Source organism: Salarias fasciatus, chromosome 14 (genome assembly GCF_902148845.1).
Source record: "Salarias fasciatus chromosome 14, fSalaFa1.1, whole genome shotgun sequence".
NCBI lineage: Eukaryota > Metazoa > Chordata > Actinopteri > Blenniiformes > Blenniidae > Salarias > Salarias fasciatus.
Genome location: NC_043758.1, coordinates 11,163,856 through 11,181,078, shown reverse-complemented (window position 1 = coordinate 11,181,078; position 17,223 = coordinate 11,163,856). Strand labels below are relative to the sequence as shown.

At 42.1% G+C, this 17,223-nt stretch overlaps 1 protein-coding gene across 1 annotated transcript; it reads left to right on the top strand.

Annotated features, from left to right (window-relative positions):
* The first annotated feature begins 690 nt into the window (after positions 1-690).
* Positions 691-5,634, top strand: gucy1b2 (guanylate cyclase 1, soluble, beta 2). Its single transcript, XM_030108731.1, has 14 exons — positions 691-779; positions 1,669-1,763; positions 1,861-2,021; positions 2,117-2,216; positions 2,314-2,513; positions 2,626-2,743; positions 2,846-2,949; positions 3,073-3,289; positions 3,389-3,709; positions 3,804-3,952; positions 4,074-4,220; positions 4,752-4,906; positions 5,034-5,206; positions 5,324-5,634. The coding sequence occupies exons 1-14, from the start codon at positions 691-693 to the stop codon at positions 5,632-5,634; spliced, it is 2,340 nt and encodes a 779-aa protein (XP_029964591.1).
* Positions 5,635-17,223: the final 11,589 nt, after the last annotated feature.

Here is a 17,223-nt window from a genome sequence, read left to right as displayed (position 1 = left end):
TTGTGAACCGTTTGGTTCTCTAAGATATAGATATAGAATATTTATTATCAGTAAAATGATTGTAATGGAAAGTTAAAGAAAATTTACAAACAGACATTGAATATTTTCACTGAATAGCTATATTTGAATCTACATTTATCCATTTAATCTTTTTTAGATCATTATATTACCTTGTCAGAATTGGGAGGGATTCTCAAACACACTGGTTCCCTTATTAAATGATAACACTACACACAATGATTTCATAAACGAAATGAAGAAGACCAGTTTTTGCATATCAACAAGTTGTTTTTTTTTTTCTGATTTCTTTTGATTATGATTTCCTCTCAGAAATGATAATCTAATAACAGATAAATGAATTTCACCTTAGTGCAGAATATTTCTGTGTTGAGTCCAGTGAGAAGTCACACTAGAGAGCATCTCTCCAGGGGGGGATGTCAGCTCCACTGGTTGGTTTGAGCTGGGAGCAGCTTGTGTTGCAGGAGGAGCTGAAGAGTCCTCCTGCATCCAGCCTCTTCACAGCTGCACAGCCTCACACTGCATTTCCAGCTGAGGACCGCCGTGGTGGGATGTGATTGAAGTGTCCGTGGATGCTGGACGGGCTGCTTTGGATTTATCAGAAATATGGTACGGCGGATTCACTTGACTTTATTTGACTGGTTTGGGCTCAGATTTAATCGCAGGCTCCTGATGTTTTATTTGCAGTATGGATTTATTAACACTTGCTTGAAGTCACTGGTGATTGAAAAGTTTGGGGAAGAGACATGGCTCAAACTCAGGTAAACCACTAATTAAGATATTCTGTTCCCCCAAAAGCAGCCACCCATTTCTGTGACATACTGACTTCCATGTTATTTCTATTAAACCACTGGGGAAAAACCTCTTTTGAAGGATTGTAAGTAAAGAACTACACTCATATTACTGTAGCTACAATATTTTTAGGTTCATGTACCTTTGACGCATACATAACCCTTTATGAGGCATAATTTGTACATTTAAACACCTCAATGATGCATTGTATTTGATAGTTTTCATATTCCATTAAAAGATTGGTGACAAGTTACTACATGCTATTGTCCTACCATATTTTTTTATTGTAGAAACAGTTTCCTGAAAGTTTTAATATGAGAATTAATCAGATTTTTATGTTAAATGATCAGGCTAAATGACTGCAGGAAAAAAAATGTTTAACCAGAGAAAGCAGGCGAAATAAACCAGTCTTGAAGTTTAGCAGAACACTAGTAATATGTATTTATGGACTGTTATTAACGTCAATCATTATTTGAGAGAAAGAGGACGAAATTCAGAAGTTACCAGATATGGTCACTCGCCCAAGAGAGGCTGAGGTGCAGATGACACCATGTCATCCACTTCATGTGTATGTCATCCATATTTTTGGAATCATCGGTTGTATCTGATTACCCCCCAAAAAATTTGAATTGATAATAACATATTCAAATCAAAATTTAAATTAACATTTGTTTACCAGAGTGTATTTTCATACACTTTTTTTCCTGAAAAAAGAAAATTTGGATTAATTATTTAGGTGAACTGATTCAAATATCTTCCTGTGATAAAATGCGATGTCACCAATGTGACAGTCATTAATAGTAATTTTCAGTAGTTACTCTTTCACCTCTACACTTCTCCCTACTCTACTCAACACAGGAAAGAAGCTGGAGTCCAGGACACCTTCATGACACATGAGGTTTATGAAGATGAAATCACCCTGCAGCTGGTATCTGCAGCCTGCAAGCTTCTGGGTAACAAATGTTACATTTCTATTGCAGCAGATGCTTCCTGTCAGACATAATGGTGTGCTTTTTTTTTTTTTTTTTTTTTTTTTTTTTTTAATCTCAGGGGTTGCACCAGAGGTTGTTTTGATGCAGTTTGGAGAGTACTTCTTTGAGTTCTGCAAGCGCTCTGGTTATGACCACATGCTGCGGACTTTAGGAGGAAACCTCTTTGAGTTCACTGAGAACTTAGATGCTCTTCACAGCTACCTCTCCCTCTCCTATAAGGTACCTTCTCAAATACCTATGTTGTTGATTTGCTCCTACGTGTGAGGTAATCTAGGTACTTTTTTAGTTTTGAATTTTTATGTTGGATTTTGCAGGAGATGAATGCACCATCCTTCCGGGTGGAAAGGAATCCTGACGGCACCCTGCTTCTCCATTATTATTCAGACCGCAGGGGCCTCTGCCACATTGTCCCCGGTTAGTTGAAATAAAAATAAAAACTCTTTCAATGAATTCATAATAGCCATATTATTTGATAATGGAGCTGATCTGAAACTGCAACTGTCTTTCGCAGGCATTATCGGCGCTGTTGTCAAAGACTTTTTCAGCAGCGAGTTAACGATGGAGATAGTCAACCAGGTGGAGGAGCTGGAGAGGACCGGCAAGAAGGAGCATGTGGTTTTCCTGGTTAAACAACAACCAGCTGCTGATCGCTCCGGTGTGGTCAAAACTAAGGCTGAGTCCTCTCACAGGGACCGATCAGTCCAGCCTGCCGTAAAGACACAAAGTACCAGGATCCCGATCAAGGAGGTTTGTTTAATTATCATGCAAGTAATATATAGAAATTATTGAGATGATTTCTACTGTTTAACTTTTTTTCAAGTAGAAGATGATAAATAGCAGTACTTTTGGTCAACTTTGGTCCTCCCCCCCTCAGGGCTGTGGTTTCTCAGTGCACAGGAGTCGCTGGGAGACAATCAGGAGCTTGGTTCAACTTGGAAAAGGTATAAACCTTGTAAAGACATAAACTATGTTGTGACGGGCTGCAAGCAGGAGTTTAATCCCAGCAGGTGTGTACACACTTGTAATTGTGTCTCACCCTGCAGGCAGGCTGCTGCGAGGCTTTGAGCCAGTCTATCCTGAAACACTCAACATTGATATGAAGACTTTCTGCCATGTTTTTCCTTTCCATATAGTCTTTGATGAGCAGGTGAGGTGTCTAAATAAAACATAGAAATTGTAAATGGTCATATTATTACTGTTTCTTTTGATTGAAAAAGCATTGAAATCATTTTGAATTCACTGGAATGATCTTGTGACATGTCTGAGGCAGCTGCTGGTTCGCCAAGCTGGAGTCAATCTCCAGAGGATCGTCCCGGGCCTCCAGACGATGAACATCCATCTGGACCAGTACTTCAGTATTGTGCACCCTGAGGTCACATTCACCATCTCCAGCATCCGCAAGTTCATCAACAGTCACTTTGTCCTGCAGACACGCCAGGACATGATGCCTGAGGCCTGGAGGGACAGGCCTGTGTTGCAGCTCAGAGGTACGCAGAAAAATGGATTCCATCCAGAGTTGTTAATCATTTCCGATCTACAGCTTGTATCAAGGCTTCTCGCCCTCTTCCTCTGTGATTCATGCCCAGGTCAGATGATCTGGATGGCCTCTGTGGAGTGTATGCTCTACCAGGCCTCTCCCCTGCTGAGGAGCCTTCAGGAGCTGGAGGAGAGGGAAATGCACATTTCTGACATCGCTCAGCACGACGTCACCCGAGACCTCATCCTGCTCAACCACCAGCGGCTGGCTGAAATGGAGCTGTCCAATCAGCTGGAGCGAAAGAAGGAGGAGCTGCGTTTGCTGTCTCAGCACCTGGAGGAGGAGAAGAAAAAGACAGAGACCCTGCTGTACGCCATGCTGCCCAAACACGTGGCCAACGAGCTGAAAGAGGGCAAATCAGTGGAAGCAGGTGTAGTTAATATTGGGAGTGGCTGATCAGACAGTTTGTGCTGGTGTGATTTGACTGCTGATCACCTTCTGGGACGTGTGTCTGCATGCCGCAGGAGAATTTAAAGAGTGCACCATACTATTCAGTGACGTGGTGACCTTCACCAATATCTGTGCCGTGTGTGAACCCATTCAAATCGTCCACATGCTGAACTCCATGTACCTGCGCTTCGACCGACTCACGACCGTTCACAATGTCTACAAGGTGAACTAAAAACTTTTGGTATTAACCCCTTTATACCCTTGGTTTAAGTCCATGATTGTAAAACACAAGCTGCAATTCAGCCTGGATCTTTTTTGACATGATATTTTTCACATATTTCCAGGTGGAGACCATAGGAGATGCTTATATGGTGGTAGGTGGGGTTCCCATACCGGTTGCCAGCCATGCTGAGAGGGTGGCGAACTTTGCTTTGGGCATGACCTTAGCTTCCCGGGAGGTTATCAACCCTGTGACCGGAGGATCCATTCAGGTACAAGAATAACTTTGCTACATGTATCAGTTCCATTCAAGTGTTTTTTTGGGAATGCATATCAGGAGTTATTTTGTTCTGACTGCATTCTACAAAAAAAAAAAAAAAATGTCTAAAACACTATATGTAATTAAATGCAACAAGTTGTCCATCACAGAATGTTTTTCTTGATATTACTTCCACAGTTCAGTCAGGGTGCAGTAAAACTTTGTTTTATGACAAATGGTTACAGAGCCCAGAACATGGGTCGGAAGGCTGAAGCTATCCAAGGCCAACAAAGACCAAAACCAAAAATGAACACATGATCTAAAAACAGACAAGAGTCTTCAATCAAATCAACCAGCATGAATATGATGAAACAAAAAGTTAATGACAATGAGACATCCCTAGAACCTCCTAACTAAGAGAAAGCCACCCAACCAAATGAGCCACTCCATGTCAAATGTCTAATAATTCAAATAAAACTTAATCACTGTTGAAGCTTGAATCCTCATTGCTTCCTCCTCTCTTGCTTTGCTTTGTTTTTTCTAGATCCGTGTGGGTCTCCACAGTGGTCCAGTACTGGCAGGTGTGGTTGGGGAGAAGATGCCTCGCTACTGTCTGTTCGGGGACACTGTTAACACCGCCTCCCGCATGGAGAGTCACGGCCTCCCCAACAAGATCCATTTGAGCCCATCTGTATTCCAGTGAGGACATTTGCGTTGAAAAACACTGGCATGTGCCATCACTAAATCACTCAAACTTTATTTGCATTCCACTGACTGATTGACTGATTATTGTATTTTATCCACACATTTTTATTGACATTTACAGGGTCCTGAAGAATAAATGCTTTGTGATAGAGAAGAGGGGAGAGATCGAGGTGAAGGGGAAGGGTTTGATGACCACTTACTTTCTTGAAAAGAACGTTGGCGTCAGCGATCAGCAGATTCTGGGCCTGGCTGACTCAGATGGACATGAGGAGAGCCAGACGAGCAGTGAGCCAGGTATCCACAGATCGCATGTGTTCACAACGGGACACTGTCTATCAGAGACTGTGACATGCAGGCTCAGGATTCAACATCTCTGTTGGAAACTACACACCAGTCTCTCTTCTGTTGCAGCTCTTCAGGGACAGAGTAAAGACGAGCTTTCACTGAAGCCTCTACAATATGAAGATGACCTGCCGCTGTCGGAAGTGCCTGATGCCCAGATTTGCCCATCTCCCAAGTCTATTGGCCCAGGGAGTTACGAAAGCATGTGCACAGACGAACATTCAGAGGACCAGCTAGAATTAATGAAGAAATTTGATCAAATGGAGCAGAAAAATGTTGGGAGATTAGGTAGTAAGGTGGAAACAGGGGAGCAGCGTTTGATCACTGCATCTGTGGAAACCAACTATTTCACCCAAACCAGGATCTGTGTGGTCCTCTGAGCTGCAAGTTCTTAAACCAATGGCTGACTGACTATGTCTGATTGATAATGAGTGTATTTAACGCGCGCCATTCTTACTGGATGCTAGCTGCTGCGTAAACATTCATTGTTGACATAAATCGCAGCGTTTTCTGCATTTTCACTGTTGTGCTTGTGTCACACACACACCTCCATGTGAGACTTCTTTACTGCAGTTGTCTGTAATGAGCTCTTTATGCATACACATTTATTTACGTATGCCTAGCAAAGTTGTGCTTGTGCAATTCTTGTGTAGTGCGTTTTCTGTGTGACTAATATATATGATGTGTGTGTACTTAGATTTTTCCACGCCTTCTAAATGTCCCCTTCCTCACCTTCTCCATAATCTGCAGGGTTTTCACAGGTGAAATTCTCCAGCTATTCTCCTGCCTAGACATGTGTCTTTAAGTGCAAGTGATGTTTGTCTATTTCTTATCAAGATTGTAAAGTTTTTTTGTGGGTTTTCTGCAGGTACTCCTTTTTTTTTCTCGACAGTCTTAAAACAAGCATGCGACATTAATCGGTGATGAGTGAAAGTGAATGTATATACTGTATGTGTGTGTCTGCCTCTCTTTGTTTGCCTTGATATGATCTGGATTCACTCTACACCTTACTTTTGCCAATATTTTCCTGGGTTTAGCTCCAGCACCCTGCAACCCTCAACAGGATAAAAGTGTAAAAGATGGAAAAAAGAGTTATAAATACAGACACTTTCAGAACATACATGCTCCTATGTGTTGTGATAAGACATTATTTAAAATATCAATTTGAAAACCTGAACTTAAAAAAACTGTACGAGCATTAAACCAACAGAAAAATTGAGTGTCATCGGCATAAGGAATAATACTTAACATACGGTATTTGCATTTATGTGAATATTCCACACGGTTTTATTTAAGGAAATCTTACATGAAAATAAAGATTTTATGTGATACGGACTAAAAAAAATACACTCTGTAAGAAATCTTTCAGGAAGCAGGCCACATCCTCACGTGGCCTCCTTTTGTGTAAAGAAACAGAGGTGAATAAATAATGGATGCCATATTGCTCACGAGGCCTGAGTCAGCAGCCACCACTGTCCATAAAAGGGTCATCACCTGCAGGTGTGTGTATCGCTCCGACACAACACCTGAGAGTCCAGACATCGGATCCTCACTGCAGAGGTCCGCGTGTCTCATCGCTGCTGACTGGGCCTGGATTGCCACGGTCAGATGAAAACAACACCTGAAACCAGAGTGGCATGTTTTTGTGGCCAGGTGTGATAAAAATCGATCTGCCGGCCTGCTCAATGAACACACTGGTCTAGATAATGAGGCTAACTAGTCATTGGCCACAGAGACTCAGTCGACGTCTGCATTTCGTCCCTCGGCCACAAAGCACTTTTTCTAAGAGTCGGTCTCAGCTATGGAAGCGAGCTGTGTTACTTTAGGCTCCTCCAGGTGTTTTCTCAGAACTGGCCGGCTGGTGTAAATATCATCCACAGGAAGAAGAAAGGTTACCGTTTTTACCTTGGCCCTAAAAGGAGAGAAAGGAAATGGAAGCATTTTATCATTATAGCTTATTTAAATAAATGTAACACATTGTTTTTGTGCACTGGTCTCTCAGTCTGAGCAAACTTGCTTTGTGCTGTGCAGAGTTGGTGAGGGTGAACTATTACGGACTTGCTCTTTCTGTGACATGCTGCCCATTGAAAGTCACAACTAAAAACTGCCTTAAATCTTGAAATCCTCGACTGAAATGCTTTCATACCTGTTTTTATGGACATATTCCTGCAGGGAGTGCCGGTTGGTAACTTTATCCGCCTCCCCTACGGCAGTGCTACCAAAGACCGTACTGCTGCCAGCATGCATTTGTTCTTGAAGCCTTTCCCATCCAGAGTTAACACGCTGGCCCCGGTCGGTCTTTCCCTCCCTCATGATCACCCCGGACAGGTTGGAACTTGTGGAGTATCTTCGGACAGTCATGACAGTGGGCTCTGTGGAATGACACAATCATGATTAAAGGAATACTCCACCCAAAAAACGATTTGGCCTCATTTTCTACTCACCCTCATGCTGAGAAACACTCTGGAGCACTTTTTTGACGTTTCAAATGCAGTTTGAGATGTTTGGGGATTTTCGTTGTCAACAAACAGGGACCGACAGAGCCCGACAGAAAAAATGGTCCATAAAATCCACAGAACGTTCCCATTTTCCTTCATACTGCTCGTCCGCTGTAATCCAAGTGTCCTGAGCGCGTAACGTCCATAATTAATTCTTAACGAGGTCATTTAGTACATTTTAAGAGCCCAAACAGGGCGCTTTCATACAGCTCCATTGCAAGTCTGCGCGCGCACCCTGAACTACGGAAGCCGCGGCAGACCAAGCCAGACGCTTACGCGCTTTCAGCGACTACTTTTCTAAATTGCAACCGTAGAAGAAGAAGTTCCGCTGTATATATTCTGCTGTGAGTAACCGAGCTGTGGACAATCACAAAAGTGATTGGCTACTGTTTTAAAGCTTTGAATTCGGTGTCCTGCTGAAAGGGCACAAGCGTGTTGCTTGGTCTGCCGCGGCTTCCGTAGTTCAGGGTGCGCGCGCAGACTTGCAATGGAGCTGTATGAAAGCGCCCTGTTTGGGCTCTTAAAATGTACTAAATGACCTCGTTAAGAATTAATTATGGACGTTACGCGCTCAGGACACTTGGATTACAGCGGACGAGCAGTATGAAGGAAAATGGGAACGTTCTGTGGATTTTATGGACCATTTTTTCTGTCGGGCTCTGTCGGTCCCTGTTTGTTGACAACGAAAATCCCCAAACATCTCAAACTGCATTTGAAACGTCAAAAAAGTGCTCCAGAGTGTTTCTCAGCATGAGGGTGAGTAGAAAATGAGGCCAAATCGTTTTTTGGGTGGAGTATTCCTTTAAGAGTGGGAATTATCTGTTTTTGCAAGGTGTTGGAAAATTTGACAACTCGCCCCCAATATTACCTCATTTGAGCTTAAGACTATGCGATGTATGAACTCTATAGGATTCAGGCATTGCAATGCATGTGTGACAGTTTTTAGTCCTCTCATTTTCACTTTGAAAAAGATGATATAGAAAAGTCAGAAGTGACAAGTGGCCTCCATCACCATTTTTTGGGGGCCTGGAAGCCAAATATCCAGAACTTCATTAAATAACTTATCAGAATTCTCATATTATTGTATTAGAAGTGCATGGCACAGTTTAGCCCTCTGGCTGTGATGGTGAACACAGTGATCAAAGACTGTGGAAGCATTGAATCCTAAATACCAACATCAGTGTAACTAAAAATCATTTCTAAAATCTTTGAATTTTGTGATTTTTTTTTTAAGTTTAACATTTTATCCATTAATAAAAGTTTTCGATTTGCAATTTTGCAGCAATTAAGTTTTAACAGAAAATAAATCAGTTTTATAGTTAACTTCAAGGCAGCCATATAGATTTTATTGTTTTTCAGGTAAATGGACAGTGAACGTATATATTTTTTATAACTGATTTTAATGCTTGCAATGGCATGAGAATATATGCCTTTTCAAGTGACTTCCACATGAACCTCTTTAATTACAAATTTCTGCAATTTAGTAATCTGCTGTAGGAATTTTTTAGAACTCCCCCCTGTAAAAGATGTCCATACCTCAGAGGATAGTGTACGAGTGAACTCACGAATAAATCAAGGTTAAAACATAATTTATTTAAAAATGGCATTTTTTAATTGGTGATAAAAGCTGCCTATCTCTGCCTAAATAGAAATAATATGGAGAAAAAGTAGAGGAAATGTCTTATACTCTTCTGATTGGCTGAGATCATGTCTCACACAGTTTATCTTAAACATAAAGTTCCTCACCCTTATACTGCCCCTCCAGGAGCGGTGCGGATGCGTTCCGCCTCAGGTTGACAAAGGGGTTTTCCTCCACCCCGGCCTGCTGCAGCCTGGACGGCGGGACCGGAGGCCCCGCGCCGCCGGGCTGCCCCCGCAGCTCCCGGTTCTCCTCCTCCAGCTTCTTGATCTCGTCTCGCATCTCCATGATGACCTGCGCCAGGCTGCGGGAGCTCTCCATGGCGCTGCGGCTGCGCTGCCAGTACCACGGCTTCCCGAACACCGGCGGGGGGTCGTGCTGCTGGGCGCCCATCATTGCGCCCCGGGAAGGAGGGCTTTTTGTGGAGCTCCCTGCTCTCCGCGTCCTCCACGCGGATCTCAATCTCAGCTCTCAGATCTTGTTGTGTGAGGGGAGATTATGTCGCCTTTCACCACTTGTCCAGCTGAAAGGGCTCCGGTGATCATCCAGCAGCACGCGGACGATGTTTTATTCATCACACCCGGCGTCCAGTTTCAGGGCCGCTAAGCAGGGGTCGGAAATGAAATGTGCACTGCAGAAGCACCTCAGTGGGTTCGGACATACTAAAACCATCAGGGAATTGTTCCTTGGCACCCTTTAATGTTCTCAGTTGCAACTTTGTCAGTTAGATCAATACAAATTTGTGGCAGATCAGATTTTTGGCAACCTGCTCCACCTGCTGTAATGACCATGTTTCTCCTGAGATTACAAGATCTACCATCTAAATTATTAATTCAGTCTGTCAGCAAGGATGAATCTGGGAAGGAACAAGACCATCTTTGTTCTGTTCATGACCACAAAACCCCAAACCAGCATTTAAAAAGTAGACATAATTTATGTCTGATGAATGCCCATAAGTGTCATCTGATTAAAAATCTTCTATCAGCATCAGTGTTGGACAGCTAACTTTTACAGGTTACGAGTTGCTTCCTCCAATTATTGACTGAGTAAATATTTTCAAGTAACTAATTACTAGGCAAAATTAGATAGATAGATAGATAGATAGATACTTCATTAATGCCCACATGGGGAAATTCAAGGGTCATGCAGTAGCAACACATAAAACAGGAGAATAACAATAAATAGCATTAAAAACAACAGATAAAAAAAAAAAAAGAATCCCAACCCCAGCACATAATGTTACATTAACAGTGCTCATTATAAAATCGAATGGCAGCAGGAATGAATGATCTCCTAAAGCGCTCCGTCCTACAGCGCACTGAGAGGAGACGGTCTGATCTGTGGCTCCTCTGAGCAGACAGTCTCATGGAGAGGGTGCCTGGTGTTACTGAGGATGGACGTTAACTTTCTCCCCATGCACCTCTCCACCACCGCCCCCACAGTGTCCAGTGACCCCCCAACCACTGAACCAGCCCTCCTAACCAGTTTATCCAACTTGTTACTGTTTTTGACAGAGATGTTATTGCCCCAGTAGACAGCGCCATAAAACAGAACAGCAGCCACAACAGAATGATAAAACATAGACAACATTTGGTTACACACATCAAGGGACTTCAGCCTCCTGAGGAAAAAGAGCCTGCTCTGGCTCTTTTTATAGAGGCTCTCAGTGTTGATGTTCCAGTCCAAATTGTTATCAAGGTGTACACCCAGATATTTGTATGTGTGCACACATTCAATGTCCTGTCCGTGAATGTTGACTGGCTGGAGAGAGTTCTTTTTCTTGCCAAAGTTGATGATCATTTCTTTGGTCTTGCTTGGATTCAGAATGAGTGAGTTGTCAGTGCTCCAGTTACAAAAAGCTGTAACCAAGTCCCTGTACTCCCCTTCCTGGTTGTTCTTAACACAAGCCACAATAGCGGTGTCATCTGAGTACTTCTGAATGTGACAGGTGTCAGAGTGGAACTGGAAGTCAGAAGTGTACACAGTATAAAGAAAAGGAGCAAGCACGGTTCCTTGTGGAGCACCAACATTACTCACTACAGAATCTGAGGTGATGTTGCCCAACCTCACGTACTGGGACCGGCCCGTCAGGAAGCTGTGGATCCGTGTTATGAAGGATGGGACCACACCCAACCCCTCCAGCTTTTGTTTGAGAACGTCTGGTAGGATAGTATCAAATGCACTTGAAAAATCAAAGAACATAATCCTCACATATCCACCAGGTTCATCCAGGAAGGAGTAGGTCCGGTGCAGCTTGTACAGGATGGCATCCTCCACTCCCAGCGCCTCCTGGTAGGCAAACTGGAGTGGATCAAGTGCATGTTGCACCAGTGGTCTGAGGAGATGCAGGACAAGACGCTCTAATGTCTTCATAATGTGCGAGGTCAAAGCCACAGGTCTAAAGTTTTTTATCTCAGTTGCACACGCTTGTTTTGGCACAGGAATGACACAAGATATTTTCCACAGAGCAGGGACTCTGCCTGACTGAAGACTACAGTTGTAAAGTGTCTGAAGGGGTAATGCCAGCTGCTCTGCACAGTCCTGACGTGGGCTCACTCCATCTGGTCCTGGGCCCTTCCGAGGATTTAACTTCCTCAGCTCTCTTCTCACCTCATCCACTGTCAGAGGTGGAGGTGGTGGTGAAACAGGAGGAACTGAGAGGAAGCAGTGGTCAGATGAGGATGAAGGTGATGGTGGAGGATTACAATTGCATTACTTAAAAACGTGTTTAAATATGTCAAATAATTTGGATCCCCTCTTAATGGAACTTTAAGAGGTTAGTTCAATATTTATTATAAAGCTGAATATGTGATTCACGAAATGAATAGACACTTGACAGAATAAATTTCAACCAGGAAACACTACATTAAACAAAATTATTCAAATGTTGCTATGTGATAATAGGAGATAAAGACACCAATCAAATTTGATTTTTAACTATAGATAGCATTCCTACATTTATAAAAGAACAATAAAACACAATAGATGTATGTCAATACATGTCTGTACTTCTATTTAAAAGCTGCCTTTGTGTGATCAGTACTATTTATGGCTGCATCTCTGTCTTGTCAGATGATACAATTTGCACCTTCTGTATGATGATGTCATTTAGAACTTTCCTGACTGAGTAGTTGGGAACAATGTATTGGTAAGCAAAGTTTTTTTTTTTTTTTTTTTTTTACAAAACATAATAAAATGTTTCATATTTCATTTAATTATTAAGCATTTGATGTAAATATTTTCATTATTTCACAGTATGCACTTTCATTTGAATTATTATGACTTTGTAATATGTACACCACGTATGACACCAGCTTGGTCAGAGTTTCCATCAGCCTTATTTAACTCCAAAACACAAAAACAAAGATCACACTGCCTTAGAGAGCCTCCCCGGCTTCCCTCCAGGCTGCAACCAAAATCCAAACCGTCAACCGGAGTCCCTTTTCAGGAGACCCTCCAGTTGACACAAAAACCTGTCTCCCTGACAGCGCAAGACTTGCAGACCATTCATTGTCTCAGCAACGTGTGCTGTCTCCTGTCCGCGCATGAAACTTTCTGCTGTGGATCACCAACAGGAGTGGCTTTTGTGGAGAGGGAGGAGGGAGAGATGCTTAACGACTCACAGCTGAGTGAAATCATCTCTCCCTCCACTCCTCTCTCCAGCCTGCTCCAGCACCGCATCCTCTCATGGAAAGGGCATCTTCAACCTGTCCACGTTTTAGGTTTGCATGTAGAAACACGTCAGCTGTCTCAAACTGGGATCTTAGAGGGCTGCAGCGCTGCATGTTTTCCATGTGTCCCTGCTTCAACTCACTTGGATCTCAGGAAGGAGCCATCACCAAGATCAGCAGAAAACCTCATTGCACTGAAGTCAATTGTTTGACATGGAAAACATGCAGAGCTGCTGCCCTTCAGGATCTGAGTCTGAGACCCCTGGTCTACACCCCTGGTCTACACTGTCCTCTAGAACTGTGTTCCCCAATCCTGCCCACCCGTCTTCCATGTTTTGCATGTTTCCCTCTTCCAAATCATCTGATTCAAATGATCTGCTCACCATCAAGCTCTGCAGAAGCCTGATAACGACATTAATTTGAATCAGGTGTGTTGGAAGCGAGAAACACCTAAAACGTGTTGGACAGGGGGCCCTGAGGAACAGGACTGGGAAACACTGTTTCATGATAACATATTATCTCAAAATACTGAAAATTTTCTGAAAATGGTATCTTTTTTCCCCCAAAAATATTTTTAAGTATGACTCAAATTATTTAGGATACACCTGTATGGATATAGTTTAAGCCAGAGGGTCTTATCCTTTTTGAGCTCCGGGCACAATTTTGAATGATATAATATGTTGTGATTATTTCAAAAATAATTTCTTTATTTCATGTATGTAAACCTGCACATGTACAGGGCTCCTGTTCCTCCAGGTCTAGTTTAAAGTCTCTCACAACTGCAACACACCTGATTGCAATGAGGGCTCGTTACTGGGATTTTATACAAGCTTGACGAAGACGTCGCATCAGACTGAGGAGGAGTGCTGAAGCAGGGCGAGAGCTGAAACATGCAGGAGACCACCTGAGGACCAGGGTTGAGAAGCCCGAATGAATAACAACACAAAACAGACGAGCAGTTCTAACAAATTAAGTTTGTACATAAACGAATATAAAGTCAATTTTATTACCGATAAACAGCAAAAAAAAAAAAAAAAAAAAATCAGAAATCCCAAAATATTTTGATTTTGGTACTCAAAAAGCTGTATAGATGAATTCTAATAAATTAAATTCTGTGGTAAAAAAAAAAAAGTTTCAAATAAAAGAATTGAATACAATTTTAATGAGGCACATTTGGAAATATTATTTTCAACCTGTTGATGGATTTGACGATTTAGCCGTCTTCATTTTTGCTCCACAAAAAAACCCCCTATAATTCTCAACAAACTCTACAAATCTGTGACAAATGAATATTACAAATGGTGACAACAGTTCTTTTTCTTTCTTTTTTTTTTATCCTGCTCTTAATGAGACACTCGGGCCTCCCTCTCAGATCTGATCAGACCCAGTCTGAGTGGAACGGGAGACAGGTCCAGTCTGGGTTGGATGGGGGACAGGCTCACTCTAAAGCCTTCAGTGAAGCTTAGGTCTTAGTTGTGGCCACATAGATAATCCTGATTCACTCGTATGTAGCTGTGAAAGTGAGAAGGAGTTTCACAGCCCTCTGTTCAAATCTATGGTGCAAATGCAAGACATGTGTAGCCCATTTTCTTTGCTCTTGAAAATGTCTACCGGCTTTCTAACTAACTTTGGATGTTTGATTTCACGATGGCGCTTTAGTTTTGAAGGTTTAGGCTCTGGCTATAGCATTAGCTCACACTCAACACACTGGGCTCTCAGCTCTGCTTCACTACCTCCGTTCACAAAGCCTAGCTTAATAAAGTCAAGACTGTACTTGCACACAAATTTTGATTTTGAAGAGTGAGAGGCATCATTTTCATCTTCGTTTTATTGCTCTAAAACATTTTAGATTGAAGTAGCAAATATCAAATGCATACCAGCTGCACACAAAGAAGAAAATTATCAATAATTACCCTCGATGGGACTTCATTCAGACTGAACGGTCAGGTACACGGTCTGAATTGACCTGTGCTTGAGCGCACCTGTAGCTATGCACACAAGCTTGAATTATTTAGTTAAAAAAAAAAAAAAAAACTATATCACAAAATACATCAAATCAAGAGCTATTAGACATGACTTAGACTTGAGACTTTGTGCTGACAGTGTCACCCTGCTTTGTTATGTGTGACTGAGCCTGAATGCTGCTGGCTCGGAGCAACCTGACCCCGCCTGAGTCCAGGCCGCTGGAGGGAGGGAGGGAGGCAGGTACCCGTAACCCAGTCTGTAGACGAGAGAAACCCAATCAGCTTCCCCTTTCTGGTTCACAAAATAAGGCTGTAGAGAGGGAGACAGGCCAGAGAGATGAGACGGAGGGAGATAAAAATACTGATTGGCTGCGAGGAAACGGGTTCATGAAGGAGAGGTCAGTGCAACTCAATCGGCTTCACCTGGCAGGAGCGACTGGGAGAGTGAGGAGACGGAGATAGAAGTGTGTCAGTCGTCTTGTCAGGCGGTGACGAACACACGCAGGACCGCAGGCTGTCTTCCACCTCCAGCTGCATGCTCAGGACTATTTCACCTCTTTAATATGTACCTTGTTCTAACCTCAGGCTTAGCATGAATAAGTAAACGACCACTTGCGGCTCTGTCTGTGGTCAGTAATTATACCCAACGAAAAAAAACCCACTGTCACCAGATCTTATGGAAAACTGTCCTTTGTCAGAATGCATGCTAAATTTTAATGACAGTTTACTTTCAGTGAAACGGCAGCCATGAGTTTGAGTATAGGAGTCAACAACACAGAAACATTGCAGAGATATTCTTGTGGAAGTTAGGAGGATTTATGAAATTGATCAAGTGGTAGAAATAAATGCTGAGGGAGGTGATTTGTGGAAAAAATGGTTTCTACTCCCTCTGGATCTCAACAGCAGTCAGCATCAGTTACTTTGATGAATGCATTTCTGCTGATTTTCATGTTTTTATCGCACAACTTCTGTGCATTTTGTTTAAACGGGGTAGGTACTTCATATCTGAATTATTTTTCCCTCCAACACATCCTTAACCACTTTCTCTTTGGTTGTTATTCATTCAGGTATGTAGAGCTTAACCTCCACTTCCTTCTTGTTTTGTTGCAATAGTGCTTCTTGGCAATCTCAGGAAAGTCTGTTTATTTCCCTAAATGGTGCCACATTTGTGAGGAACGTGCATTTGTGTGATGGTGATGCACAGCAGCGCTGAGCTTGAGGGTCAGAGAGGTGAAGCAGGAAAACTCAAGTGGCATTGAAAGAAGAAGACCTGGCATTGCCTTCATCGGTGCAATCCACACACTGCTGCTCATCCTACAAATGCATATTAGTCACAAATGTGGGGTGGAGCCAATAAGCTTTTAAATTACAGACTTGGGATACCGGTATGACACATTTTCAATAAATATTGAGCAGATTTGGGAAAATAAACTGTTCTTAAGGAGGCTTGAGGCGATGCTTTGGGAAACACTGGCACATCATTGGTATCTGGGGTGAATGTATAAAAGAACATGCATCTTTTGTGTTTAAAATGAAGAAAAGCTCATTACATTTTCTATTTCACCACTTCCACTATTTCATACGCCTATTGTGCACTTCATAATGAGCTATAATTATCTGCGGCCTGCACTCGGGCACGGTCAATAGCCGGGACATGAAAAGCTGCTGTGCACAGCTGCAGCGAGGCCACATTCATTTTAGAAACCGTTTTCAGAACCCATTTCACTATGGTTCCAAACTACTGCCATTAACATACAGAGTGACATGCATGAAAGCACGAATCTGATACCAAGAAGACACAGAATCACAGCAACACAGTCATAACAAGATCGAAGGAAAAAGACAAAAGTTCCATGAATTTTGGACATTAACATTTTTTTTATTTAAATGTTATACATAAAACTTTAGTTTGTTTTTTTTTTTAATTCAGCTAAACAAATATTTATATATTGTATATTTTATAAAAAGAAACATTTCAAACATTTTTTTAAATATTAATATTTCTTATTTACAATTCAAAACAGTACAGGAAATAATAACAGTAACAATGCGATTTGAATTATAAAAATGTTACAAAACATATTTTTTTTTGTGTGTGTCCGTTTGAAAATTGGTAAGCTGATATTTCCAGAATGTTAGCAAGGATACAAAGTAGCAATGTGGAGCAGCTCTACATTCAAACAAGAACTGGAGGTGC

What these genes read in the sequence shown, in the direction of transcription:
- gucy1b2 (XM_030108731.1), top strand. Translation starts at nt 691, where the DNA reads ATGTTTTATTTGCAGTATGGATTTATTAACACTTGCTTGAAGTCACTG. An exon ending in ACCGATCAGTCCAGCCTGCC is followed by an intron (nt 2,514 to 2,625) that starts GTAAAGACACAA and finishes TTTTTCAAGTAG; the next exon opens with AAGATGATAAATAGCAGTAC. An exon ending in GCCTGTGTTGCAGCTCAGAG is followed by an intron (nt 3,290 to 3,388) that starts GTACGCAGAAAA and finishes ATTCATGCCCAG; the next exon opens with GTCAGATGATCTGGATGGCC.